Source organism: Heterobasidion irregulare (assembly GCF_000320585.1).
Source record: "Heterobasidion irregulare TC 32-1 unplaced genomic scaffold scaffold_03, whole genome shotgun sequence".
Lineage (NCBI taxonomy): Eukaryota > Fungi > Basidiomycota > Agaricomycetes > Russulales > Bondarzewiaceae > Heterobasidion > Heterobasidion irregulare.
The window spans coordinates 1,223,586-1,249,499 of record NW_009258199.1 but is presented as its reverse complement, the minus strand read 5'-3'; the positions used below and the strand labels follow the sequence as shown (position 1 = coordinate 1,249,499).

The following is a 25,914-nucleotide window of genomic DNA, read 5'->3' as shown; positions in this document are numbered from 1 at the left end:
CCGAAAATACGCGAGCGAGCGGAGAACGGCGACACGACTTCTTTTCTCATTCCTGCTGACCTTTGGGATGGTGGTCGCTGTCGCTGTGCCCTGCGGTCTGCGCACGGTGTGCTCGACGGCTGGGGGAGGATGCCGACGGGCTCAGCGATCGCGCACGAGATTGTTCCCACGGGTGCGGCAGTCTGGAACGCGAACGCTGCGGACTGAAGAGCAGCATCAGACCTTTCGAGACGGGCAGAGGCATCTTCCGTCCTGCGTCGGGCTCGCCTTCTTCTCTCTCCTTTCTCTCCCCCTCCTTCGCCCCTCCCTTCCTTAGTTCCAACTTCTGCACTGTCTCTTCTCTCTTTCGGCATGCAGTTCCGCTCACTGACGCTGGCGGTGATCTTGGGCACCTCCGCCGCGCTCGCTGTCAAAATCCCAATCAAGAAGACGAGACAAGTTCCCATCCAACGCAGAAGCGGCAGCGGCGGCCTCGCAATCTCCCACCCTGCCAATGCCCTCGCAAACAGCCATGTCCTCGCCGCGTCAACCAGCTCCAGTGATTCAAATGATTCAGATCTCAGGTACGTTCTCATACCAAGCATGCGCGTTGAATTCTCGTTAAAGTGTCTTACTCTAGTACCGTCAATGACATGATCTATATCGCTAATGTGAGCGCGCACGCTCCATCCTTCTGACCCTTGTTCACGTCATCGGCTAGATCACGCTGGGAGGCAATGGTGCGTTGTTTTGCTTCCCATCAGTCTTTAGACCTAATTCTGGCATCAGACTACCGTGTCCAGCTCGACACAGGCTCTTCCGACTTGTGGATCAAAGGCTCCAGCTCCCCGCTTCCCAACTCCAGCCAGACAGTAGGTTGTCATCTCTTCCATGTCACATTCATCGCTGAGATGTCTCGCAGTCAACAACTTATAATCTCACTGTGAGCCTAGTTTCTAACGGCACCAATCTCGCCACTGATTTGTTGGCAGTATGGCATTGGTTGGGCATACGGCCATGTCTCTTATGCAGCGGCTAAATTCGCTGGGTGCGGCTGTATCGCGTCTTTGGTCGATTCCGCTCTGACCACCATCCACGTTGTAGTATAAACGTACCACAACAGGCCTATTTGGACGTATCCTCCGCTGTGAACCCTGCCCTCTCATACGGCACGAGCGGCATCCTGGGACTAGGCTTCACATCTCTTTCTACTGTCGACGCGCTTGTCAATAGAACCGGGGCATCATCCGGCCGCAGCCTTCTATACAACCTCTTCAACGACAACCCTACAGAGCCAAACTTTATCGCGTTCTCACTCCAGCGCTCATCGGATCCCACCGACGACATTGAAGGTACCTTCTTGATCGGAGAAGTTGAACCTGAATACGCCGCCGTCAACAAAACCACGGCGATCCCCACGTTTCCGGTAAATTCTCCCACTCGTTGGACTGTTCTTCTTGATGCAGTATTCGTGGGGACCAACACTATCTCTGTAACGACCACCGTCGCGAATGCACCATCCAACAGAGCTGTTGTCCTCGTTGACAGCGGTACATCATACACGTATGTTCTATTTTACTCATATCTGCCCACTCCTCATTGCTGCCGCCCCGAAAATTTTCAGTTACGCTCCCACAGAGATCTGCGAGGCTATCTATGGCGGTATCACTGGAGCCAAGTATGATTCAAGTCTTGGCCAATGGACCCTTCCATGTGATGCCGAGATTGATATGGCTTTGCAGTTCAAGTAATTAGCTGCTTTGCTTGAACTGTGCAACCGTACTGATGCGTTGTCTACAAGTGGCCAAGTGTATCCAATTCACCCTCTTGATGTTTCACCTATCAGTTTGTCAACCACAAAATACTGTGTCGGCTCTTTTGTACCCCAAGATATATCCAGTATCGGAGCAGGCAACTTGTACGATTCTCTCTACCTATTCAACTGGTACTCGCTTACGATCCTCGCTCGTGCATGCACATCAGTGACTGGATCATCGGCGACAACGTCCTCCGATCTGTCTATTCCGTTTACGACTTCGGCGACTTCGATTCAAACGGCAAGATGGGCAACCCTTACATCAAGCTGCTCTCTCTTGTGGACCCGAACGAGGCCTCGGCTGATTTCGCGTCGGCCCGCGGTAGCACTGCACGCACCAATATCACGTACAATGCCCAGGGCGGGACCGCCGCTGCTTCGACGACGGTCTCTCTTTCGGACGATATTACGGACACCTTGAAGAAGGTCTCCGTCTACTTCCCCGCTATGCTCGCTATCATGGCGCTCAATGCCCTGGTCCTACTCGTCTTGGTTGTCCTCGGCGTCGTGTTCTTGTGCCGCAGGCGGCGGGGAGGAGGGATCAGGAGCAGGAAGAACAAGGGGCGGACCACCCCGTTGCCCATGGAGCCGATGATTGGCGGTCCTAGCTCCTATGAGCAGGACCCTTCACTGCACGTCTATCAACCAGTCTCGATGGCACTGACGGAAGATACATTTGTACCGCCATCACCGGCATTCCACGGCGGGAAGGGAAAGCAGATAGACAGGCCGAATTCTGTCGCCTGAATTGCTTATGGGGACGCTTCAGTATCAGTATCATCGCACACTACTTACATATCTTGAGCTGTGGAAGGATCGTCGGACTTTTTACCGGACGGGGTCATCGTTGTTAATTTTTTCTCATTCTTTTGGACCCTACGATAGCTTGCTTTCCATGCCTCGGTGGGTGTATGTTTTACTCAATCCTATGTTCTCTTATACCCTGGACTCCGATACTTTTGCCGCTCAGAATTGTTGTCTCAGCATCGAATTTGAATCTCGCGCAACCTCCAAAAACACATAGATTGGGCGTTGTGTGTCATGTAGTGTCTTGGTGAGTCTGTGGCCCCAGAGCTGCATCATCCAACTCGCCAGGGCCCATCTCCTTCAGACGGTGCGCTGCGCGTCTGCCCATCTCTGCCCATCGCTCTCGAAGCTCATCGGGGACGTCGCCCCCTCGTAATGCGGAAGCCACAGCCTTGACGACCAGTGATGCAGCTGCTCTTCCTCCGGGTTCTCTGAAAGCAACGATATCGCCACCGTATCGGTCCAGCATCCGCAGGGACTGCCGTATGCTCTCCTTGTCGTGAGTAGACAAAGCAGTGCGGAGCAAGCCGGCCCATTCGAGCGCCGGAATCTGGACATCTTTCCCCGAGGATTTGCTCGCTTTCCACGACTGCGCGTCCGCCGCGAGGAAGTCGAGCGAGTGGCCGGTGAGCACCCTGAATACCCTTTTCGCCGAGTCCCAGTCGTGGCACTTCCAACAGACCTCGTACGCCTTACCCCGGGAGCGCCCGAGCTCCTGGAGATCGTGCTTTGCACACCATTGCAGCAATTCGACGACCATCGGCGCCTGTATCGTGGACCCCGTCTCCGCGAGCGCGATGTGGGACTTGAAAACCTCTTCAATAACGGTGCCGCTGACCAGGAACGCCTGTCGAGGGTTTTTTGTCACTTGACTGATGATGGTGAGACACAGGTCATGCCTCCCGGTTGCAGTGCACAAAGCGAGGATGGCCCTCAGAGGGTGCGGGTTGTTCAAGAAGACCTTCGGGCTGAGCATGGGTTCGTCTGGAGCGCCGTATCCGAGGTAATCATGTACGATGGAGAGAGCGAGCTCGTGGTCGGAGGGTTTGCCCAAGGAAAGCACTCTGATGATGTTGTCGATAGCTCGGCTGTGGATGATCTCGTTGTTCTTGGGTTCCGCGCGCTTGGCCAGGCGCCGCCAAACATACTTCATGTCAGAGATGTCGCGTTCAAGGATAGAACCCTGGGAGTCCTTGTGGTGCTCGAGAGCGCGCATGCAAATGATCCCAGTTAACCTATTGAAAACAGACTGAGTCGGGATGAGGGGGACTGAGTTATCGGATTCCAGTTCGTGAAAGACGTCGAAGGCCTTCTGGAAATGGCCCGCCCTGCCGAGGATGCTGATATAAGATGCCGGTACATAGTCAGTGTAGAGGTCCTCGTGCATCTTCTGCTCTACACTCAGCTGTACGGCAAGGCGTTTGTATTGTTCGTAGAGGGAATGTATGTTGTCCAGTTGCTTCGAGTATTGTGTCCAATCTGTGATCCGTTCGTAACCTGTGAACATCGTGCAGTATGTGCGCACGTTGGGCACAAACCCTCGTCGTTTTAACTGTGTGGTCGAGGACGAGTCTCGGTGTGAGTGGCGAGAGACGGGCGCGGGGTGAGGTGAGCTCACATCCACGAACAGAGACCAGGCCAGCTTGTAGCGAGCATCTTTCATGCACCCGGAGAGCAGCGTATTCCACGTCTTTATGTTTTGGGCATCCAGAGGCGAATTCTGCAGCAGTTCGACTGCCTCGTCTAATTTACGAGCAGCGTGCAGTTTGAGGATGCGTGAAGAGAGCTCATAAGGGGTCAGGAGGTAATGGGTCGCATCGGGCGTGGTCGATCGGGCACCCGGTCTGACTCGAGGAGAACGTTTAGAGGCATTGGTCGCAGACGCGCCGGTTCGCGGAGGAGGTTCGCGTGGGGATGCGGTGTTTTTTGACCTCGCAGGTACGTGGGCGATGCCACGTTTGGAGAGGATGTATTTGAAGCGCGTAGACGACGACGGGAGAAGGGAGTCAAATAAATCAAGGTGTGGGCGAGACGACGCTGCACGCCGAAGATGGAGCATGATTCAAGTCGCAGGGACAAGGTCAAGGCAAGAGTGAAGTCCTCGGCCGTTGCCGAGTGGACCAGCAGATCCGAAGCATTTCCTCTGTTTCCCCATCTCCCCGCCGAATGGACGACGTTGCCCCCAGCCCTCGTATACGACCACGTGCATCGAACGCCCTCAAGACAAGTCCGAACGAAGAATTTCGTCGAAGCATCCATGCTCTCCAGGTTCCACGTCGCTCGGGAGCCTGATGCAGTTTCCCCGTGATCAACGCTCCATCACGCTATATAGCCCGGCGCTGCAGCGCGTCTAGGGGTCGTTCGTCGTTGCCCACAGAATGATCACTCACATCCTTGTGCTCTTGGTTCTCACTTTCGCGGCAGCCGTTGTCGCGATCCCGACCTGGGAAGGATTCAATTCCCGGGCATCCATTGGCTCCCTCGTCCCCGGCGCAGCTGCCATCGAGGCAATGGGTCTCCCATACGGACATCCCTATTACCTGTCCACGTCTGCGCCTCGAGGTGGGCGCCCTTTTCATCTACGCAGTCTGTAGCTGATCGTTTCGGTAGGACATTCTGGCAATGCGACGGTCACTCATACGCCTGACCCACCCATGTTCTTCGTCAATCGCAATCAGCTCTTCTTGTACACAAACGATTCCTCCATCTTGACCGTCAACGTGCTCAACACTACCGCCTCGGACGAAGACCCGATGCCGTATAAGATCACTCTCGATAATAAACGTGCTGGCTTGTCAGACACAGTGTGGAGATGGCAGGGGACGCTCTTACAGTTCGACCACGGCCAGCGGAACAACCAGGGATTGTATTATTCTTGTCTGAATAAGAGAGGGATCTGGAACCTTTACCTGTTCCTGCAGCCGTATGTCACCGCTTTGCTCAGAGCTTGTGAGTCGTCGTTGAATAATCTGTCGGACAGGGCCCCCACACCCGACGATTGTAAGATCGTGACGCTGCATAGCTTTGGCCATCTGGGACTACACGAGCAGCATGCTTCGTAGCCCTGATCTCACTACTCAACTACAACAAGAGGGCTTTGATGGAGGAAGAGAAGATGAACACCTTGCATATATCAATCATTGTATCAAGTTCGAATGAACTTCCATTCCGCGCATGTCTCGAACAATAAATACGGTTACATATTATACCGTCTTGGTGAGACGGAGGTCGACCCGACGAGCGGCCAACGCGAAGGCGAACAGTCCCAGGAATGCGGTAGCTACAGCCTTTGGCTTCTTTAAGTGAGCCGAGAACGGTACCTTGTATGATGCCTGCACGAGAGCCGTTGGTGATTGAAAATAACGAATAGGGAAGGGAACATACGAAAATAATGCCCGTGTGCTTGTCCGTGAGGTTTTCGTATGTGAAGGTGACCGCGGGCCGCCCGACGGTGTCCAGGTACGTGACGTGAGTTGAGATATTTTGTGTCAACGCAGCGAAGGGAGGGAAGACCTCGATATCACTATTGTTCATCATTGTACACTTAGAACAGATCAAAGGGTTCGCTGATCGAAACAACTCACGTCGCCCCTTCAGGGAAGATGATCTTGACCTCGGCCTGATTGACGACGGCGCCAGGTATGAAGGTATGCACAGGGACTCCGACAATATACTTCCCCGTCTGGCTATCATAGCCTGCGGAATCACGAAGCGGTGAATCCCACCCTAGAGTAAAGGTAAAATTCCATCCACCCATGAGGGGGTATCTGGGACGGAGCTCCATTACGCTGTACTGATTGGCTTGCGAAGCCTTGGGAACGGAAGGGGCGGGCCGGAGGCGCGAGGTGGAGACATTGCCGTTGAGGTCGTAGTAGTAGGCAGAGTGGATACCAGGGGGAAGGTGGACCGTCAGTGAGGGAAGGATGTGGGCAGAGATTTTTCCGAAGAATGATTGACTCTGGTGCTCGAGACGAGAGAATTGGTTCTTCAGCCTGATTTTCTATGTATTAGTATAATTTCAGCTAGATACTGAGGTTGTAGCACGAACGCAGGTCCCGCATTGTGGAGTTGAATGTCGTTGTTGATATTCAGGTTAGCTCCCCAATGGCTGATTTCAGCAGCACGCTCGAGCTTGGTGATTTCCAAGACCGGGTACTCGTAGTAATAGTGCACAGTCAAACGTTTCTGGTGTGACTTGATGAACTCGAGATTTGCGGATTCCGGGATATGTGTGAACGGTCCATAAGTAACCGTTGCTCCAGACTTCGTTGCAACACTGTCAGTGGCGAATTGGTCAACACCCTCGGGAGTCGAGAATGAGATAATGCGGGGTGCTGGAGCGCTGCGGAAACCATGTCAGACATGGTAAGACCCATGGGCACGCTCACATACCGGACTTTAGCTCTCTGGGTGGCAGTCTTGTAAGGGCTAAGGATGAATAGGTCTGTCTCGTACTTCAGAGCTTGGTCGTCTTTCTGAGACGCCTGCTGCGGCCAAGGGTAGGTCGCGTGTGTCTGCACCGTCTCAATGACAAGATTTGTTGTCCCGTTCACATTCAAAGGCTTGGGCAGCTCAACCGTGTAGGAGTACACACCACTGCACACCAGACAAGACAGTAAGAGATGGGAAAATGTAAGCAATGAATTGACATGCTACGCACTCTGTCGGACCAAGCTGAAGCGCCTCCACATTCAACGGCGTGTTCTGACCCTTAATCTTCGCTTCCAACCAGCTCGATTTGTCCCATTCATCTTCCCCTAGCGTAATGGTGTATTTCTGCGACCCATTTTCGAGTGCCTTGATCGCATAGGTGGTCGTGACGTGGACCAGGGAGCCCCCGAGCTCTACGGTGCGTACGATGGCGACATTTTCGAAAGAGTGGGCGGCAGAGACGAAGGATTGGGGGAGGAGACCAAGGAGAACGAGAGGTAGACAACGCCAGCGCACGGTCATGATGTTTTAGCTGCGCTGCTATGCGCAGAGGTGAAGGGGCTATAAGGAACGGTAATACTTGGGATAAGCGTAGACGTGTCAGATGCTATTTATAGAACGCGACTTGCGCAGCCCACTGACGCGACCAAGACCACCTGCGAGACCACTTGCAACCCGTCCAAAATTCAAGTCAATGTTCTCATGTAAATGAGGACAGTGAGATGTAGAAATAAGCGTGGACTACCAAGTCCACATTGACGCGGGGTTTCGCAGGGGTACATCCTCTCTAACAAGACCAGCCGACACGATCCTCTTCAACTTTCTCGCACGATCCTCTGCCAATAGCTGCTCCCGTGTCTTACCCTCCTTCAGAATCACGCTCATACGAGAATCAGGATGCACTCGAATTCCATGCTTCCCACGTCCTCGAGGCTCAAGCCGTTTGTGTGATCTGGGGCCTTTCGTGACCCAAGACTCCGCTGGGAGGTACAATTAGAAACGACGACGTGGGGTGCCAAAAACGCGAATACGCACAAACTATGAGCTTTTTCTCGTCCATGCCCTTCATAGCTGCGTGAGACTTAGCGACCACGAGCATGTTCCGAATGCGTTTGCTGGCACGCTTCTCGCTGAACGTCATCTGCAAGATGGCAGAGTCAATTGGCTTGCCAGAGATCTGCCGGCCAATCTTATTAAGCTTTCTGTGAGAGATTTTGAAGTTCGCCGTCGAGTATTTGTGCTGGAGCACCCAACGTCAGTGAACAGTTGAGTCAACGCGGCGAGCTGGCGACGTACGTGATCACTACGCGTCTTCACAACCATCGACGTGTCTTTCGCAGCAGCTGGCTTCTTATCTTCCGTTGCTGCTGCACTCGAGTCGAAGACGCTCAATGTACCCTCCTCTGCCTGCTTTCGTTTCGCAACCTCTATGTCTGCATTGGACTTTCTGTCTCGCACAGTGGGATTAATCTGCCTTCGAAACCAGTCGAGCGGATTCATAGAAGCACTAGAAAATAGACAAAGATTTAAACCCTTCCAGCGCAAAGAGCGGGTGGAAAATAGGACATCATACGCACTGCCGACGGCCATCGAAGTTGACGCCACGGGAACTCGAGGCGATAGGATGCAAAGGACGAGTCAGCGGCCCAGCTTTCCACACGTGTTAGATACAATGATGAGCGTGAACGTCGAATGAGTCTGAGTCAGTGCGCTACATACCATTCCGTAGACTGCGGCCTATAGCTTGCATGATGGCCGCTTGAAGAAGAGCTTGGATCGGAGTCTCAATCCCCACCTTCCCAAACGGTCTTGGAGGAGCTCTGTCATTCCTGAAGACCACGAATACACACGCGACTGTCCTCCTTACGCGCCCTTGCGGCTACCTCAACATGTTGACCCTCGGCAGTATACTGTACATCGCCCTCCTTCTCATCAATGCCATGGCCGTACTGAGCGAGGACCGATTTCTTGCAAGGAGTACGTGTCGCAAGGGTTCAGGACCTTTGGCAGACATACTGACGACTGGCACGACATATCTCTAGTTGGCTGGTCCTCGGCACCACCGCAGAATGTGAATGCTGGCTTTCAGCAACCTTACGACCAAACAGGGGGTTTCGGTGGAGGGCAGGATGTTGGCGTGAAAGCGCGCATAATCAATCTCATTGGTGCAGTTCGAACGCTCATGCGCAGTAAGTGCACACGCTCGAAATCAGACGGTTTGAAGCATGCTGATCACAAAGCCAACATATTGCAGTACCACTGATAGGACTAAATCTTGTCGTTATCATATATGAACTCATCCTCGGGGGCTAACAATGGAGATGGATCCGCCGTGTCATGTATCGTAAGGTGATGGAAGGACCTAGAGACTCTCGTCATCTTCTAGGTGAAGTGAGAAATTGTTCAGTCTTGCATATTCTTCGTCAATCTGACGAATGAAATCGCGAGGAGTATGACCGTTCTACAAAGGCGGTTCATCAGGTTGAATAGCTGGAATCTTGACATCGACATACCTCGCATTTCTTCCAGGTTCCGTCGTGAATGCACACCTGTTCACCGTTGATGACAACGGTGCAGCTTTTGCTGTGAAGCAGGTCAACGCCATAATGTCATCCACATCTGAGGTGACATACCTTATATCCAGAGCCTGTGTCGCAGCGATACTCTCCTTTAAGAGCTGAATACCTTCATCTGCTTTACCACTCGCATCTAGACCTGCACACTGGCCCGGACCACTTGTGTCCCAATTAATCTGAGCTGCCCGCGCACATTTGAGGGCAACGTCAGGTCGGCCGATATTCTCGCGGGTCTGGTAGTGCTGGCACATGACGAACTCCCACCATGTCTGCAAGGGATGATACTTTGTGACGCAAAGCTGCTGAATATTGCCTGCGCACTCGTCAGGTCCATGCATACATGTTATACCAAAGTTTGGCTCTGTAGAATTAGCACTAAAGTTCACATCAATATAGAAAGCTCTGGCAAGCAATGATCACCGTACTGGGCGATGTATGTCAGCGAGAAATCGACCTTATTGGAAGTCTTTTTGAGGACTTGGTCGAAGACGGATTCACAGAGCAGAGCGTCGGGGCAACGGGACATGACACCCAAGACCACGGGGACCTTGATGTCGTCTGCAACGCGATCAGACTCCCATGGTCTCTGTACGACCAAAGGGACCGAGAAGGCTGTCCCAAAGGTCGGCAGTGCGCACGCTGTCAGTAGGAAAGCGTTGATGAACATGGATCAAGCTGAAGAACATGATCACACATCTCACCACCGACGCCACAAGCTGCCTTGCGTCATTCCTTCGATCGCATACGTAATTTCTACCCAGGCTCCCACTACGTTGCTTTCGCCGTCACGTGCCGACGCCGCCCCACAACAACGTTTTCATAGTTGGACGTTGAACCTTCACGCTCATCTGGGAGGTCAGTCAGAGATCTGATACGTTGCGTAAACGCGAATATTCACTCATCAGATCCTGAATAGCTTAAAGGGGACACGTCTCCCTCTATGTTGACATGAGGCGGCTAACTCATACTTGGTACAACTTTCCCCGAGGTTCCCCGATATGCTAAAAGTGGCACTGCTGGAGGATCTATTCTTGGGGGATCTATTTTCAGGACAAAGCCGAAGAACTGACTTCACGGACACGGAAGCCCAGTTGAAAGGGCCTTCATACAGTTCCCGTGGCTTAAAAGACTCGATAGCTTATCGGGGTACTAGTCCCTCCCGCCGCCGGGAGCAAACTTTGAGCTTAAAGTTCCCGCGGCGCAGAAGGCTCTCCTTTTATGTGCGTATAATACAGTATCTCACGACTTCTGAAACCTGACAAACAGGATGTGCCAGGTGAGGCGCCTTATTAGTTGCCTATTCGAGTCATTGATTGTTTTGGGCAGGTCGCCGAGGAGATTGTCTTGGGATAAAACACAAGAAGAATCCCAGGTCTACCGATGACATTGTTACCGATCTGCATCATTGATCCTAGCCATCCTGAACATCACTGGCCAGGTATGTCGGTCTCGAGACGCTAAGCTTCAGCGTGCCTGTGTTGTGCTTTGTTATCGAGACGATTGCCCGATGGATACGGCGATCAGGCAGGCCCAAAAACCAGTGGCGTCCTGCAACAGGAATCGTTCGCTTTGCTAGCGGAAGCCTTAACAGCCCTCCACGAGGAGATCATGATATGGCGCACGAGGATCTATGATGGTCGATGAGATATCGGAAGGCGCTGAGAGAAACCTGGGCGGTAACCGACTTCCAAATATGTTGATTGAATCATGAGGCCATGAGGAGTTACATCTGTTTTACAAACGATGGGTCCGTGGAAAAAAAATACGTCGAGCTGGGAGTTGTCGGAGTGTTAATCTGGCGATCGAGACCATGCGACCTGGCACCTCATGGCTTTCGTTGGCAGGGTGCTACAGTAGATCTGTAGAGCCCGCCAGCGCAGCTTACGGTCTACCTTGCAGCTTTGCAGGCGCAGGACGACTTACGGGGTAACTGGGATCGGCGGTAATCGAGGATCCCTACGCGGCACCAGGCCAATGTCCCATAGCTTGGTGAGCAGTCCAGTTATATATTGGATACCGCGCGTTTGGAACTATGACTCTCAATTGTCTGTACATATATATGCCCTTCCCACTCTTTCCCACTTCGCCAGTAGTCAGGTCCTGATCGAGTGTTTTGCGGATGAATCCAACGAAGACCATGAAGCAGTCGTGAAGCTTCGCCTGTGTCCGGGGTCCAACCCTCGGACATCTTCCCGAGCGCCAGGAATTTCCTTAGAGACCACTGCCCGATGCATCGAGTATTGAGACCTTTGCCTCCAGACAAATGGAGGTACTCTGGGCGCTGTGCGAAGCTACCCGAAGCTGCTCGCATTTGTAAATTGCTCTCAAATTGACGCGCGAAACGTTATGTGTCCATATGTATCCTCGTTTTTGTGGTGCCTGTCAGGTAGGCCACATTGCCGCATGGCCCCTCGGAATGCAACGGTTAACCAACTGTTTTCGGCGCAGACCTGGTTGCTTTTTTGAAACTCATATTGCTGTCTTTGCTCATCATATTACGATCCGGGTGTTTCTGTACCCATGAGTCTCTCCCTCTCTAGTCGGCGTCGGGATCTACTCCTTCTTCAAGGTCTAGGTCTTCCGAGCATTAATGCAGTCCTTTCCATTCTATATTTGTTGAATTTTTGAACGTTTGGCTATTGTCCTATTTCTAGTGTTTCATTGTCACTCTATATGCTGTTTCTGTTGTCTTCTGTTGTCGAACTGCTGTCTTTGCTCATCATATTACGATCCGGGTGTTTCTGTACCCAAATTATGTGTTTCTGGCCTGGACTATGCGATAATCTGATCCTGTGTTGTTTTTGAGGGGCTGGAAGAGTTCGACAACAGAAGACAACAGAAACAGCATATAGAGTGACAATGAAACACTAGAAATAGGACAATAGCCAAACGTTCAAAAATTCAACAAATATAGAATGGAAAGGACTGCATTAATGCTTGGAAGACCTAGACCTTGAAGAAGGAGTAGATCCCGACGCCGACTAGAGAGGGAGAGACTCATGATCCTAGAGAGCTGGGGAGCAGGTACCAGCCTTGAACCTCTTCTTGCCTTCACTCGGCATATAATTGTGGACCTTCTGCATGTGCTTATGCTTCTTAGATGGATCCTTGAACCGCTCGGCACAGCCAACAAAGTTGCATTTATGTGGGTGCTCGCCCGTGCTGATGAGGGATGCAGGGAGTTGGTAAATGAAGGCACTACGAAGGAACATATACGCACTGAGTATTGAGATGACAACCAACAGCGTTACTGCGCTGCGTGAAGGTCTTCCCACACCAAGTACACATGAAGCGCCTACACATATCTGATCAGCGTGGACGGAGACAAAGTTGAGGCTAGAAAATGCTTACTTGATGTGGAGGTGAGTGGCCTCGATGTGACGCTTGACCAGATGCCTCTTTGAGGCATACGCGCATGTCATGCGCCGACCATTCTGCCTGGTATTCCACGTGCAACCCCATGGGCCCTTATCGCTGTCGGACGTCGCGATGGACTTCAGCCATTCTTCCGTGTCGTAGTCGACGGGAAGCTTAATGACCTCCAGCTTGACGCCATTTTTGTAATAATTACGCTGACAGTCCTCATCGCTGAGTTCATCTTCCTCGTCTTCACAGTCGACGCTCTTCCTCTTCTTAGAGACAATGCAAGCATTTTTGTCTTTTGCTGCGGTCTTCGCGACCCGACTTGGTTGTCTTTTGGCCGACTTTGACTCCGAGTGCACCTTGATGACTGAAGGCTGGGCAGGACGCTCCGACCTTGGAGAGCTGCCAAGAAGTTTATTAGAATTAAAGAAGGCGATGACGATGGCGAAGTCACTGACGCAGAGGCATCCATTGCCTGACGGAGATGATCATTGCCATAGACGCTACTATCACTACACGTGTCCGCGCTGTCACAATCGCTTATTGCATTAATAATAACTATGATCTCTGCTAATGATGGAACTTACAGAAAATCATTCGAGGGCCTCCTTGTCGGCTCACTCGGCCAGTATTTGGTGACGGGCATGCTCCAATATGTGTCGCTCGACCTTACGCTATAAAACTCATCGGTGAGTCGCAAAGGAGAGTGGGGTGCCGCAAATGTGACTTACGTGCTACCGCCCAAAGTGTTGCGCCTTGCGTCGATCTGCAATTGGTCGCGTGTATCGTATGCATATGGAACCCGGTGACTGGGATACGAATACGGAAAGTAGCTCGGCGCCATGTAAGAGTTCATGGCGACGGAGTGTTCTCTAGGAGCTGCGGGTGGGTTGAACAGATCAGCACGAGGCAGTTGCATGCCGCTGCGGCAGCAATCCCTCGTGCAAGGACTTTGACAAAGATATGAGTTACGCCAAAGAGCACAAGGCTGTTGCCCACCTTTCAGCGCAGCTGAAGCTCCTTCCTTTGTCACCAGAGTGGATTGCAGGGTAGGCAGGTGCACAGGTATCGCGACTGTAGGACGCGACGGTGTTCGTCGTCGATAGTTTGCTGTGGCCCACGCCGAATCAGTCTCTTCAATGAAAAGACACTATGGTAAGACTGACTGGAGGCCAACTGCTTGCAATGTCCGTTGAAGCGCATTTTCTCGTACCCCAGCCCGAGTGTGACTGACACGGAAAGTGAAGTTCGACGAAGGGAAAGTTTTCGGGGTCTGGTGTGCATCAGAATACTGCGCTTCTTGACGGTCATTCAGGAACAAAGACGCGATCGGAGGCAGAGACACAGTCGGGCGACGGGATCCATCGCCGACATGACGATAGCGGAGTCTAATTCGACAAAGTTAGCGAGCGGCGACGGTGACTACCGTAACGGGAAGAACAAAGTAGTCCCACGTTCTCATAAGGCAGAACGACAAAGCCGGCCCATCCCATGAGGCGGGCACAACAGCATTGAGGAAAGTGGACTCACACGTTAGCTGACCTGTCGCTGTCGACAGCCTCAGATAGAAGGTTAGAGATAGGGGAGGGAGAGTTGAGGTGAAGCAATTCGCGTTCTAGATGTAAGGACATGGCGAAGGGGGAACAGATGTTAGCGAAGGGGGGCAATTCAAGGGGGAAAAGATGTTGGGAAGGAAGAGGGCATGTCAGGCTTTTTATGAAGGGACGGGAGTGAGATATCTGGAGCTGAAGTGGCGCCTGCAAGGCGTGACTCGTTTACCGAAAGAACTTTGTGGACCGCCACGCTGGTTTCCTATTCTTTTGGCGGGGGGTGAAATCGTAAGCGAAGAACAATACATGCCGAAAGAAGAGGGCTGTGGTGAGATTTAACCCGAAGGGTGGCACCAGCGAGGACAGGAGGTACGCTAAACAAAATCGGGTTTTGCGATAACATAGACGCCTACAACCAGGATGTGTTAAGGGGGCCCCGACCAGCCTTGTTTACAAAATTACGTATGAACGCGTGATAAACAGCGTCCAGGGACCAGTCGCCTACCGGCTCGGCACCGGTTTCCTGTTGACAGATGGGAAAGACGTCGCGACGTTCGGATAGCTGTGGGATATCTTTGGGGTAGAAGAGGCACCTGCTGAGCATCCCATCACCGCTGATGCAGAAGCTCGTTACTCGTGATGAGTAGCATTACGGTCTATTGATGAAGTTTCGAGGCTCGCTAGTGCTAAGCGATTGAGACAATCATGCACTTTGACATATTGTCATAACGGAGCGAAAGTATGGAGATCCGACAATTGTTTATTTGAATAACAGACACAACAAAGACAACATGGACTGTAGGCAACCACACCAATTCAGGTCGATACGGAAAAAAACGAGTGCCACCCACCCAAATTAAATGAACGGGACAATCTTGAACAAGCAAATGCAAAGCGGAGACTGTCCATGTCGCTTGTATCAGATAGGATGGACGTTGCTATACGGTTGCCGATTTTTCGGCTTCTGTTCGATGGAATGATAAAGGGGCGTTTCTCTGAGTCATTTACAACTCTGTCCCTGTGAGTCTGGAAAATTCGCGGCGCTCCAATCGTCTTCTTCCTCATGACAAGAGCCTTTGGTAAAGAAGCCCGCGCCCTTCTGATTACCAGAAACAAGCGAGGAGCCAAAGGCGGCAGCAGGGAGAGATTGGGTTTGCCTGAACGGCCTAGCTGTGCGTCGGAGCGGTTTCATGGGTCGCAGTACCGCGGTGTTCTCGGATGTCATAGCAGCCTTCAACTCGCTATCACTCCGCACAGCACCCTTCTCCATTTCCTGATCATCATCGAGCTCCCCAGACACTTCTTCGTCTATCATTGCGCCTCCCCTTGGGCGTTTAAGGACGGACGGACCATCTGGTATTCCCGTGATATTTGGGTGAGCGTACACAGCCCGTAGGGTGTCGAAAGACGATTGGAAGATAGGATAGCCGCTGAAAGAGGTGTGAGGTTGTGAGGTTGTCCTATTGAATGCCCTGCCTGACGACTGAGCGGAGTCGGAGCGATCGGTAATATAGCCCTCTGTCACGCCTGTCGTAGCCAGTTCAGAACAACACGCATCAAGCGCGTCGAAAGCGCGTTTTTTGTTGTTCACAAACGAGAAAGACAGCTCACTCTTTCGAACACGCGATCCCACGTTCTGCAGTCGTGTGGTCAAGTCATCTGAGATGCTGGCGTAGCGGTGCCAGTGCCAGCGCGCGTGGTTGGAAACAGAAAGGGATCTGCCTCTATCAGATGTTCGCTACCATGCATGATGGTACTCACAGGCTCGTTGAAGATGCCGTGAAAGAAGAAGATCTGGAAGAGTGCACTTGACTCGTGAAGACGCGTTTGGGCGGTAAATCGGAGCTCATGGTCAGTGAGAAAGGAGCGCTCGCCACTCGCTTGCCGTAGTCACACGCGTATAACCAAAGACGCCGAGATCCAGGACTGGTGAGATCGCGCAATCACCGTGTCCCTGCTCCGCGGCGACGAGGTACAACCCGAGAGTGAGAAAAAACAGAAAGATCTTTTGACCCATCGTACACAGGCGACACAGAAACCATAGTTTATTGTATAAGTAAGTATCGAGATCAAAATGGAAGCTCGTCGAAATTACATATGCTCGGGTAAAAACACTCGGACAGAGATCATACTACAGCTTTCAGTGCGATCCCAGCACTCCGATCCAAGTTCACGACTCTCAGATGCTCGCGGTAATCCGGCGGAATTATCTGCGCCCTAGGACCGTAGGATCGCATAAGATCGTATCCATTTATGCACTATTGGGAATATGAACGATCAAATCAAGGAGTAAACCCATTGGGCAATAGAGCGTGTGTTTCGTCCGTTAGATGTGCCATATAACCTGGATAGCTATCGTGGATAGTGAGACACCGATTGTCTCCGCCAATCATCGAATTTTTCTTGAGAGGGGAATCCCCAGGCAGCGTACGCTGGCATCGGCTGCCCTGGCAGAATGGTCGGTGTCGGCTGTGGTTGCGAGGGATAGGAAAAGGATTCTGGGGGGATCGTAGGATGCGCATATGAGTCATTTGATGGCACGTCAGATGGATAAGCCCTCATGTCAAACGAAGAGTCAAAGAGAGAGGACGGAGGGTAGATACGTGTAGATAGACCGTCTGTAGGCGAAAAGGAAAACGCGTCTGAGGGAAGGTGATCTAATGCGGCATCGTTGGAAAGGTGTGGAGAATATGCATGCGGCCTGGGTGGAGGGTATGCGGGAGGCATCGGCGGAGAAAATACATTCTCTGGGTTCATGGCTACAGGTGGAAAGGCCAGTTGGGTACTTCCCGAGGCTACCGGAGAGATCTTCTCAGCGACTGGGAACGAGGGAGGGTCAAGGCTTTCCAAATTCGCTGATGCTCCTTGTAGTTTGGGGCGCTTGTAGGGATGTTGTTGAGGCTGCTCGTGCTTCTTCCTCGAGGCTTCACTCGATCTATGCACAGGTCCAAGATGTGTCCTGATAGGAAAGTCTACGGCGGTCGACTGCAAACAACGCACAGGTCAACTGACGCAGTCCTTGCATTCATAAGAACACTCCCTATACACCTGCGGCAATGCCCCTATTTCTGGTTTCGGTCGGCGCCTGGAACGATACTTGTAATGGGGGAAAAGGCGAACATGTTCCACTTTCATCATGTCTGAGAATTGTATCCAAATCTCCCGCTCGATTTATTGAGCGATGGGGGCTTCCCCTTCTTTGCGTTCTCGGTCCATAATTCTCCTGTAACAGCGTGGAAAATAAGAGCAATATTTTGGGGCCGTTTAGGGACCCCATCATGCCTAAGCTCTGAGAGGTTCTTGAAGAGCCGCTTTGATGTGGGGTAGGCAAGGATATCGGCAAGAGCGTTCGCCTTGGAGATGTCTGGGTTGGGGCCTGCGAGAAACTGGAGGAGTCTCTCACGCGGATATTTTTCCAATCGTGGATAGTGAGAGACCATAATGAGTAGTGGGAGACTATTTAATTTAGAGAGGGCTTACACAGAACGGAGGATTCATATAGTAAAACTACAAGAGGAGCAGACAAATGTTCTTTATAAGATTACCGCAGAACAGGGTCGTATCTAACCGATGGCGGACCCCTCCGACAGAGTGCTAGAGAGGAACGATGCGGCCGTCATGAGCGGCGATGGAGCATCATGCTTGGAGTTGGAGTTGAACAGGGTAGCGTCTTAATCATGATCGGCAGGGACAGAAGATGCGAGATTTAAACTGAGCCAGACAGGAAGCTGGGCAGCCTGTGCGGTGGCCTGGCAGAGTGTGAAAGCAGACGGCGGACGGGGGCGGGATAGGTGTTGAACGTTGAACTTGAAGCGCTAGGCGGTGTGGCGGGGCGGCCGGATGGCGTGAGGCCGGGTTCGTTGTTCGTTCCCGCCAGGGCTGAGCCGTGGGTCCGCCCACGCATCCTGTCGCTCACAGCGAGCACGGCCTCTCTCCTCGGCCTCTCTCCTCTCGACTACTCTGCATGACTCTACGACAACGATGCCTCAGCTTCGATCACATCATGATCTTCTTCTCGCCGCCGTCTTCAGCTCATGTCTAACCCTGCCGCCTCTCACCGCAAACGCGCAGTCTATTTCTACAAGCACTCCCGTCCCTCCACTCCAGTGGATCAACCTCACACCACAGCTCCAGGGGTCATCACCTCCACCGCTCAAGGATGTCTCCATCGGCTATGACGATACAAGCAGGAACCTTCTAATCTTTGGTGGGGAGTCCCAGACAGGCGTGCCTCAGGACGGAACGCACCTGTGTGTCATCACTCTCTGAGTACAAGCATACGCTACAACCCTCTTACTGTTCTCCTCGTAGTCTCAATCTGAACACTCTCACCTGGGCAACGCCCAATCCTCCCTCTGGATTCGAAGGTTCTCCGGATCCCAGAAGTGCTGCCATCGGTGGCCTTGACTCGGCTGCCAGCTAGTGCGTGACTATAAGTGTTCACACCCGTGCTCAAACTTACAGACACAACCAGCCGCAACGGTCACGTTGTCATTGGAGGACGAGGATCGAGTGGCCCTCTCTCCGACGTTTGGGTAAGTCGCTTTTGAGCTAGCACCGAACATCCTCACCCGACTCATAATCATCTAGGAATATGACTACAATAATCAGTTTTGGGCGAAAGTCAACGTTCCCGCAGGAGGACCTGCCCGCTGGGGTGCAGCCGGTGGAATCGATCTTCGTGTTGGCTTCAACACATCCACACCTATTCCAAACAACACCTTCTTTCTTGCAGGTGGTGTCGATAGCTCTGGCCCTGTGGCGATCTCGGACACTTGGAAGCTCGAGCTCACGGGGACCCTATCGTCTAACTTGCGCAACGCGCTTGATGCTACTTGGGTGCAACAGCCGATAGATACTTCATTGCCTGCGATGTCCGGTGTGGGAGGTGCTGTCATCTCCCAGCAGGTCATCGCAGTCGGCGGATGCACTCAGACGACTAACGTTTCAGCATCGTGTGCTCAGCAGAGTTCGTATGTACTAAATATTCCCAAAGGGTCATCCATCACCCCAGCCACATGTATCGCACCCCGCGTAGGCCCGGCCGTAGCCCCGAACGAGAACAGAGCCTTGTCAAATTTTGGGTCTCAAGTCTTTGTTGTTCTCGGACTGTTCGATTCTTCCAAGTGGAATGATAACGGAGGCCTTCAAAAGGGCGAAGTGGTCGGTCGCGTTTATTTACTTGCTCAACCTTGAAGCGCTTACGTTAAATTGACTGAACAGGATGTCTTGGATATGAATGGGGGCTCGTGGGCCCGAATATTACCCGCTGGGGACCCAGGCACAGATGGTACAGTCACGTACCCATCGCCGCGAGAGGGTGCTGCTGCCTTTTCTTTTTCAATCGGTCTTGTCGGTTCATCTCGCAATAGCTATTCTGACACTCTTGTGTTTGGTGGTCGTGATGCCTCTGGAACTTACCAGAATGAGCTCTGGCTCTTGCGGGCTTACAACGGCTCGGTCACATCGTCGGGCCAGAAATGGTCGGGTTTCAGCGATGGAAAATTGCAGACCGGTATCAACGCCAATGGCGCTGGCGTGACCGTGCAGTATATGTCCAGCTGCGTTGCCGCTCTCACTCAGACTCCTACAACTACTAGCGGAACTTCTTCTGCCAAGCCCTCTGGCACGACGTCCCCGACTTCTCCCTCTGGGACATCGCCGCTGACACCGTCTCTAGTTCAGTATGATACATCCCTCTCGCACAAGCTACTTGCCCCGCTCTCCGTCGTTTTACTTCTTCCTGCCGTCATCCTCTACCGACTATCCTTACCTTCGGTGTTCTCCTCACAGGCCTCGCACAGTCCGATCGGTCTGGTATATAGCTCTGCACTGGTTGCGCTAGCCGCCTTTGGCATTGGTATCGCGGGCCTGGCTTTCTCCTTCACTTCGATGACGTCGACCAAATCCAACAGTGGTCTCTCAAAACGTGCCCTCTCTGACGGCGTCCTCAAGACCGCTCATGGCAAAGCCGGCCTCGTACTGTTTATTGCCCTTTACGGGTTGGTCCCTGTCCTTGCGCTGTTGTTCGTCGGATGGCGAAGTCTCTCTGGGGCACCAGCGAAAGGAGAGGAAGGCAAGTTGGCGCGCGGACGGTCACGCGCCAATTCAACCGATACCGCTGAGAAGCTCAACTCGTACAGAACGCCCGGCACCCCCGGACAACAGTCCATCGGGCGCTCTGCCGCGGCATCTCCCCAGCCTGAGGTCAGCCCTCAGCGGCGGCGGTTCCATTCGTGGGGCGGGCCGGGCCTGTTCCCCGGTATACGCGGCAGGGAGGCGCGCACGTCGACAGAGAGCGCAACGGAATCGGAAGCATCGGAGGGTCCCCAGCGCGCGTTTGAAGTCGTCAATCGCCCCCAGCGCACCCGCCACCACAGCACGACGGGCACGCTTACATTGTCTGACTTTTCACACCAGCACCGCATACCGGTCGCTCCGCGGAGCCTAGGTGATCTCAGCTGGCTCGACCGCAGGCGCAGCGTCAACGCAGTAGTGAGTACGCTTCCCTCTGTCTCTCCGCCACAGACACGTAATCGGCGTGTTATGCCCGTCTTTGTGAATTAGGGAGAGCTGGACTATGCGCTGCATCAGATTAATAATCGTACGGTGCCGCAGACGCCCGTCCCCACGGATATGCTCAGCACGCAAGCACTGATGGCAGGAACTCCATCAGTACCCCCGCCACACGCTACCATACCTCCGATGGCCGAGGTCGTACTACACACGCTTTTTCACGCCCTTATACTAGCACTGTGCATCCTGTCTCTATTTGCTCTCTGGGACCGTGCTCCCAAGGCTACCTTTGCCGTGTTCCTGGCTTGGACAATCGCCTGTTATGCTCTGCTTGTTTGGCTTGCCTGGACAGGCAGACCACGGAATTCCACGCTCACTGTGCTACTGATTCGTGTGCGAGGCGAAGGACAGATGCCTATAGCGACCACGACGCCCAGCCCCTCCCGCCCGCTGTCCATGGCGGGGACTGACCAGTACCCCTTTCCAACTGATTCACGCGGACCGTACTTGCAGCAGCCGCCTTTCCGGGCAGCCCACGAGGACGACTACTACTCGAATTCACACGGTGGCCCTGGACCATCCGCCGAGGACGATCCTGGCTCTGAAGAAGATGAACAGCGCCGCATCGAGGAGGAGATGGATCGGCGAGACGTGTCCATCGTCACAGTGCCCAAGCGGAGGCTATGGATCGCAAATCCCTCCACCCTCCATGACGTCTGATTGAACTGTCTCGGTGTACCGTTTTACGATCAGTCTGTGTGATTCTGTGTGTGTGTTTGTGTGTGTGTGTGATTATCAGTTACTTGCTCGCTCGCTCTCCCGCTTGACTCTTATTACTTCTAACCCATACCCACAATCCCCCTCCCCCCTCTTTTCCAGTTCTCTCATCTTGTGCCAGCTGATTGCCTCTCCGCCATGTTGTCGTTTTCACCTCTTCCTCACTGATACCTGCATGCATTGAATCACCTTCCCCATCTTATCCCTCCCATTGCTTATTTCCTCTCGCATAGATCTCTCGCGGACATTCGTATCTATGCCGCTGTATTTGCTTCTACTGTGCGATAATGTTGGACAAACGAGGCTGGCCGCTGCGTAACAAGACGAAGAACTCCGGTTCGTCAGATGCATCTTGACTGTTGCCCTGGATGAACGATTGTTGTTGGCCATATGAAATCCACATCCATCGTAGCTTTCATCGAGTTCCCACCTGGTGAATGAAGCGGCCTCCGAGAGAGGATATAGTTCAGAGTCACAGTGGAAGTGAGTCAAAAGCAAACGAGAGATTCGTCAGTTCAAGGTTGTGTCGTCTTCTTACTCGTATTCTCGCAAGAATCGATGCCTATACTGCTATATTTGCTTTCACAATGCAAGTATACTAGAACAGAACTAGCTGCCGTTGACCATGCTACCTGAGGAGGAGAGTATTATAATGTGATCGTCCGATGCGAATTAACGTGACCAAGAACGAGAGTAGACGGATGGACCAAGGAAGGGAAGGGGTATGCAGGTACGAATCGATAATATACAAGGATCATGGCTGGCCCTCAACAGCAACATCATGTCTCCACTTATCCACTCGCCCGAATTTCACGTTATCCTGCAAGGGCGGAGGGCTGGGAACTAGGGGAGCCGGCATGGCCGGCATCATCATCGGCTGCACCATGGGCGGACCAAAGAAGCCAGAGCCCATGAGCGATGGGTTGGAGAACATCATACCGGTGTGCATCTGCTGGAGCATCATCTGCTGCTGCTGCTGCTGCTGCTGTTGCTGAAGCATCATGTGGTACTGCGTCCTCCGCTGCTGCTCCGGGCGCAGCCCGAGCGGCACGTCATCTTCGTCCTCGTCTGCACCGGTGTGAGGTGCCATAGGCGCAATCCTGGACGCGCGCAGCCCGAGCGGCTGTTCGTCTTCGTCTTCGTCATCCGCAGCAGTGGCCCGAGCCGCCGGCTGCTTGCCCTTGGCGGAGCCCGACCCCAAAGGCGAGAGGATATTGTCAAAGTCGACTGGAGGAAGGTTCAGCTTCGTCTTCTCTAGCAAAGTCGACAGCGGCTTCTCCTCGTCGGACTCATCAGCGACGGGGGCTGAGGATATGAGACGAGTAGCTCGCTGAATCGCACGATCGACTGTGGCGGCCAGTGGCAGGTCTTCTTCGCTGTCTGAGCTGGCTCCCTGTGCTTGCCCTCGTCCTCGGTTGGGGTACCGCGGGCCGATGCCGACAGTACGCACAGGGCCGCCCTTGCCTTTCTCGTCATCGGAGGACCCCGCAAACCAGCCCTCTCCTGACGGTCGCTTCGCAGCTGGGGCTGCATCACTATCGTCGCTCTCACTTTCAGTGTCATCGCCATCGACGGGCGGTGGAGGGCCTCGAGTGATGCCTTTGGGGATGGTGGGCAGCACCGGGGGCTCTGCGGAGACTCTAGGTCGATCAGCGTCTAGTGCGGGAGGCGGGAGTGACTCGTCCTGAGGTTTTGCCTTTTCTTTCCCCTTCTTCCCTTTCTTCTTGTCGCGCTTACCAGCAGCTGCGGCCTCTACCTGTTCCGCGCGAAGCCGTTCTTGGGCCTCCTCTGCCTCCATCTCCTTGAGCCTGGCCATCTCGCGCTCCCAGAGGGTATCCACACCAAAAACGGAACGCGTCTGCAACATTCCAGGAGACGCACTGAGATGGGTTCCACCCTGCGCCGCACTTTCGTCGAAGCTGAGAAGCGGCTTGGGACCGGTAGAGTGCCGCCTCCCAAGAGGAGGCCTCGTGCCATGCGGGGTCAGCGCGGTGAGATCACGCGATAGAGGCCGCTGCAAGGAAGCGGGATCGATGAGGGTACTTTGTCGACGAATCTGTCCTCGCGCCATCATTGACGGTCGATCATCGCCCGTGAAAACGCTAGAAGAACATCATTTAACATGAGAACGGGAACGAAAAAATGAGCCCTTGCCGTTGTTTGCTGCGCATGTTTGCCTTGCGCGTTTCCAGATCGTCGATGAGGCTCTTCCCGTACAGCTTACCAACGGGCCGCCCGTGCACCTCTGGCTCGTCGACGACGACGGTGACCGGCCGCGCAGGTTCTTCGGGAATTTCTTCGATGATCTGTTCGCCTTCCTCTGTTGCACGGCGCAAGCGCGCGTCTATGTCCGAGTATGCAACGTCCCGCTGCCCTCCGACCATGAGCGAGTTGCGGAAAGTGAGCTGCGAGAGGGATAGGTCCGCGCGGGGGTTGGGCGTGAATGAATTTGAAGCGATCGGCACAGCTGAGGTGGGGGGATGTATGCCAGAAAGAAGCGCTGTTGACATCGGGCGAGAAGAGCGGGCGCCAGGAGGTAGAGGGGTGCCATCGGTCGAGAGTTGGAAGCCCTCCCTCACCTTGGGAGGTTGGGGCGCTACGGCACCTTGCAGAGGGCTCGGCATGACGAGAACCTTCGGCCTCATTAATTCGAGAGTGGAATATGGCCTATTCTTAGCGTGCTGCAGAGGCTGTCCACTCATGACCGAGGCTGCGTCGTTATCAAGAAGCATCCGCGAGCCCATTGTCACATTGGACAGTGTGCGTGCGTGAGCGGCCGCTTTAGGGTCGAACCGAGATGTGCGAGAGGGTGACGGCGGTCGAAGAGCGAACGGATTGTCTTCAGCGAGCAAGTTTCGAGAGCCCACAGTTCCGATGGACGTTGTACGCCCACGCGCTGCCTTTGGGTCGAATCGGGAAGCCTGGCTGGGAGACGGCGGTCTGAGCGAGAACGGGTTCTCTTCTGGCTCATCGTTGAGTAGACCGCGAGAATTCCAGCTCATCGAAGAATGTGTGCGCTTGTGTGCCTCAGAATTGGGATCGTGCAGAGTACCACTATCTGGCATGGGTGATATGGAACGGACGGAGGAGGCTGGGAAGGGCACAGCGTGAAGGGGAGGAGTAATAGGGATAGCTTCAATAGGGCCATGAGAGGAAGACGGACGCTGCCGGAAAGGCGGTCTGGGTGGGTGCATTTCATCGGCCATGTCGAGAGCGGATCCAAGAGAACGTCGGCGCTGTTCGGTGCCTGGAGTGGGCGCCGAGTCCAGAAAGGCACCACCGAGCCCTAAGCTGTCAGCGGCGCTCATACTGAGCGCACGGGAGGTACGAGAAGCGCCTTGCTGAACGCTGGGATGGGGATTTGGGAGGTCCTTGAGCTGCTCCTTTTCCTTCTTTTTCTTTACCGCCTTTTCTTTGGGCATGAACGAGTCGAGTCCCCACGAAGCGAGATCGACTTCCATCGCTTTCGCTTCCTCATCTAGGTCCTCGCTCGCGGCGCCGTCTGCAGCGAACGGATTCCTGAGCGCGTCGATTGAGCTCCTCGCGCGTCCATGACTCAAAGCCGACTCTCGGCCGCCCTGACTGCCCTCGCTAGGCATGCTCACTCCGAGATAGTCGGCGCTCTTTCGAGGAGCAGGAGCGGGACGCGGTAGCCTGCGCAGATGCGCGAATATGGCGCTGTCATGAGCAGAGCGAAAGGTAGTACCGGGGTCTGGGGAGTCGTTGTCATATTCTGAGTGGAGATGAGTCCGACGGGGCCATTGAGAGTAAGAGATGATGCATGATACACACCGATGAGGGCTGCTGCAAGTTGCAAGCGCGAGAATGCGGCCTTCGACATTGAGCTCCTCGAGACGAGAGAGGGGACGGGTTGTGTGTGCTTGATGTTATATACTAGCTGACTGCCGTCGACCGCACAAGCTCCCGATGGACTGTTCACGTGATAGCACAGATCCTATCTGATAAGATAAACCCGCACTCCCAAGCAGACCCACATCCGACTCACACTCCCCGACCCACGTTGGTCATGAACAGGGTATATATAAGTACAGCCAAATTAGCTACTCATCCTCTCTCTCACTCCTCACACCCCTAGCTG

General features: G+C 53.6%; 14 protein-coding genes across 14 annotated transcripts; 6 read left to right on the top strand and 8 right to left on the bottom strand.

Moving 5' to 3' along the window:
* Nucleotides 1-632: 632 nt before the first annotated feature.
* HETIRDRAFT_155322 (aspartic peptidase) lies at nucleotides 633-2,807 on the top strand (the record flags this gene model as incomplete). The annotated part of the gene is made up of 8 exons (XM_009545480.1): nucleotides 633-650; nucleotides 744-851; nucleotides 902-922; nucleotides 972-1,027; nucleotides 1,084-1,542; nucleotides 1,604-1,726; nucleotides 1,781-1,897; nucleotides 1,963-2,807. 8 exons carry the CDS (start codon nucleotides 633-635, stop codon nucleotides 2,540-2,542), a joined length of 1,482 nt encoding a protein of 493 aa, XP_009543775.1. The 3' UTR covers nucleotides 2,543-2,807.
* Nucleotides 2,797-4,661, bottom strand: HETIRDRAFT_433031 (uncharacterized protein; the record flags this gene model as incomplete). Its single annotated transcript, XM_009545479.1, has 1 exon — nucleotides 2,797-4,661. One exon carries the CDS (start codon nucleotides 4,659-4,661, stop codon nucleotides 2,835-2,837), a length of 1,827 nt encoding a protein of 608 aa, XP_009543774.1. The 3' UTR covers nucleotides 2,797-2,834.
* Nucleotides 4,662-4,980: 319 nt separating this feature from the next.
* HETIRDRAFT_415774 (uncharacterized protein) lies at nucleotides 4,981-5,664 on the top strand (the record flags this gene model as incomplete). The annotated part of the gene is made up of 3 exons (XM_009545478.1): nucleotides 4,981-5,164; nucleotides 5,213-5,525; nucleotides 5,583-5,664. The coding sequence occupies 3 exons, from the start codon at nucleotides 4,981-4,983 to the stop codon at nucleotides 5,662-5,664; spliced, it is 579 nt and encodes a 192-aa protein (XP_009543773.1).
* Nucleotides 5,665-5,748: 84 nt separating this feature from the next.
* On the bottom strand, nucleotides 5,749-7,555 carry HETIRDRAFT_458003 (uncharacterized protein; the record flags this gene model as incomplete). Its single annotated transcript, XM_009545477.1, has 6 exons — nucleotides 5,749-5,934; nucleotides 5,987-6,125; nucleotides 6,187-6,594; nucleotides 6,651-6,944; nucleotides 6,995-7,198; nucleotides 7,263-7,555. 6 exons carry the CDS (start codon nucleotides 7,553-7,555, stop codon nucleotides 5,806-5,808), a joined length of 1,467 nt encoding a protein of 488 aa, XP_009543772.1. The 3' UTR covers nucleotides 5,749-5,805.
* Nucleotides 7,556-7,710: 155 nt separating this feature from the next.
* HETIRDRAFT_438993 (uncharacterized protein) lies at nucleotides 7,711-8,781 on the bottom strand. Its single transcript, XM_009545476.1, has 5 exons — nucleotides 8,753-8,781; nucleotides 8,611-8,683; nucleotides 8,330-8,540; nucleotides 8,069-8,273; nucleotides 7,711-8,013 (listed from the first exon to the last, which is right to left on the bottom strand). Exons 3-5 carry the CDS (start codon nucleotides 8,531-8,533, stop codon nucleotides 7,775-7,777), a joined length of 648 nt encoding a protein of 215 aa, XP_009543771.1. The 5' UTR covers nucleotides 8,534-8,540; nucleotides 8,611-8,683; nucleotides 8,753-8,781; the 3' UTR covers nucleotides 7,711-7,774.
* A 141-nt stretch (nucleotides 8,782-8,922) lies between these two features.
* On the top strand, nucleotides 8,923-9,346 carry HETIRDRAFT_47727 (uncharacterized protein; the record flags this gene model as incomplete). Its single annotated transcript, XM_009544927.1, has 3 exons — nucleotides 8,923-9,010; nucleotides 9,076-9,222; nucleotides 9,288-9,346. The coding sequence occupies 3 exons, from the start codon at nucleotides 8,923-8,925 to the stop codon at nucleotides 9,344-9,346; spliced, it is 294 nt and encodes a 97-aa protein (XP_009543222.1).
* A 49-nt stretch (nucleotides 9,347-9,395) lies between these two features.
* Nucleotides 9,396-10,296, bottom strand: HETIRDRAFT_62739 (uncharacterized protein; the record flags this gene model as incomplete). Its single annotated transcript, XM_009544977.1, has 4 exons — nucleotides 10,035-10,296; nucleotides 9,667-9,984; nucleotides 9,547-9,616; nucleotides 9,396-9,494 (listed from the first exon to the last, which is right to left on the bottom strand). The coding sequence occupies exons 1-4, from the start codon at nucleotides 10,274-10,276 to the stop codon at nucleotides 9,396-9,398; spliced, it is 729 nt and encodes a 242-aa protein (XP_009543272.1). The 5' UTR covers nucleotides 10,277-10,296.
* Nucleotides 10,297-10,607: 311 nt separating this feature from the next.
* HETIRDRAFT_170529 (uncharacterized protein) lies at nucleotides 10,608-11,018 on the top strand (the record flags this gene model as incomplete). The annotated part of the gene is made up of 3 exons (XM_009545475.1): nucleotides 10,608-10,829; nucleotides 10,876-10,885; nucleotides 10,936-11,018. The coding sequence occupies 3 exons, from the start codon at nucleotides 10,608-10,610 to the stop codon at nucleotides 11,016-11,018; spliced, it is 315 nt and encodes a 104-aa protein (XP_009543770.1).
* A 1,938-nt stretch (nucleotides 11,019-12,956) lies between these two features.
* HETIRDRAFT_449632 (uncharacterized protein) lies at nucleotides 12,957-16,372 on the bottom strand (the record flags this gene model as incomplete). Its single annotated transcript, XM_009545474.1, has 7 exons — nucleotides 12,957-13,374; nucleotides 13,431-13,499; nucleotides 13,560-13,646; nucleotides 13,704-13,851; nucleotides 15,531-16,049; nucleotides 16,134-16,240; nucleotides 16,284-16,372. 7 exons carry the CDS (start codon nucleotides 16,370-16,372, stop codon nucleotides 12,957-12,959), a joined length of 1,437 nt encoding a protein of 478 aa, XP_009543769.1.
* A 502-nt stretch (nucleotides 16,373-16,874) lies between these two features.
* On the bottom strand, nucleotides 16,875-17,660 carry HETIRDRAFT_102678 (uncharacterized protein; the record flags this gene model as incomplete). The annotated part of the gene is made up of 2 exons (XM_009545473.1): nucleotides 16,875-17,507; nucleotides 17,571-17,660. 2 exons carry the CDS (start codon nucleotides 17,658-17,660, stop codon nucleotides 16,875-16,877), a joined length of 723 nt encoding a protein of 240 aa, XP_009543768.1.
* Nucleotides 17,661-18,503: 843 nt separating this feature from the next.
* On the top strand, nucleotides 18,504-20,212 carry HETIRDRAFT_313773 (uncharacterized protein; the record flags this gene model as incomplete). The annotated part of the gene is made up of 6 exons (XM_009545472.1): nucleotides 18,504-18,772; nucleotides 18,834-18,944; nucleotides 18,997-19,057; nucleotides 19,113-19,685; nucleotides 19,746-20,066; nucleotides 20,123-20,212. The coding sequence occupies 6 exons, from the start codon at nucleotides 18,504-18,506 to the stop codon at nucleotides 20,210-20,212; spliced, it is 1,425 nt and encodes a 474-aa protein (XP_009543767.1).
* A 98-nt stretch (nucleotides 20,213-20,310) lies between these two features.
* HETIRDRAFT_381391 (uncharacterized protein) lies at nucleotides 20,311-22,097 on the top strand. The gene is made up of 3 exons (XM_009545471.1): nucleotides 20,311-21,017; nucleotides 21,090-21,752; nucleotides 21,838-22,097. The coding sequence occupies exons 1-3, from the start codon at nucleotides 20,415-20,417 to the stop codon at nucleotides 21,997-21,999; spliced, it is 1,428 nt and encodes a 475-aa protein (XP_009543766.1). The 5' UTR covers nucleotides 20,311-20,414; the 3' UTR covers nucleotides 22,000-22,097.
* Nucleotides 22,098-22,371: 274 nt separating this feature from the next.
* Nucleotides 22,372-23,889, bottom strand: HETIRDRAFT_381390 (uncharacterized protein; the record flags this gene model as incomplete). Its single annotated transcript, XM_009545470.1, has 1 exon — nucleotides 22,372-23,889. One exon carries the CDS (start codon nucleotides 23,887-23,889, stop codon nucleotides 22,570-22,572), a length of 1,320 nt encoding a protein of 439 aa, XP_009543765.1. The 3' UTR covers nucleotides 22,372-22,569.
* A 43-nt stretch (nucleotides 23,890-23,932) lies between these two features.
* On the bottom strand, nucleotides 23,933-25,656 carry HETIRDRAFT_449629 (uncharacterized protein; the record flags this gene model as incomplete). Its single annotated transcript, XM_009545469.1, has 2 exons — nucleotides 23,933-25,548; nucleotides 25,608-25,656. 2 exons carry the CDS (start codon nucleotides 25,654-25,656, stop codon nucleotides 23,933-23,935), a joined length of 1,665 nt encoding a protein of 554 aa, XP_009543764.1.
* Nucleotides 25,657-25,914: the final 258 nt, after the last annotated feature.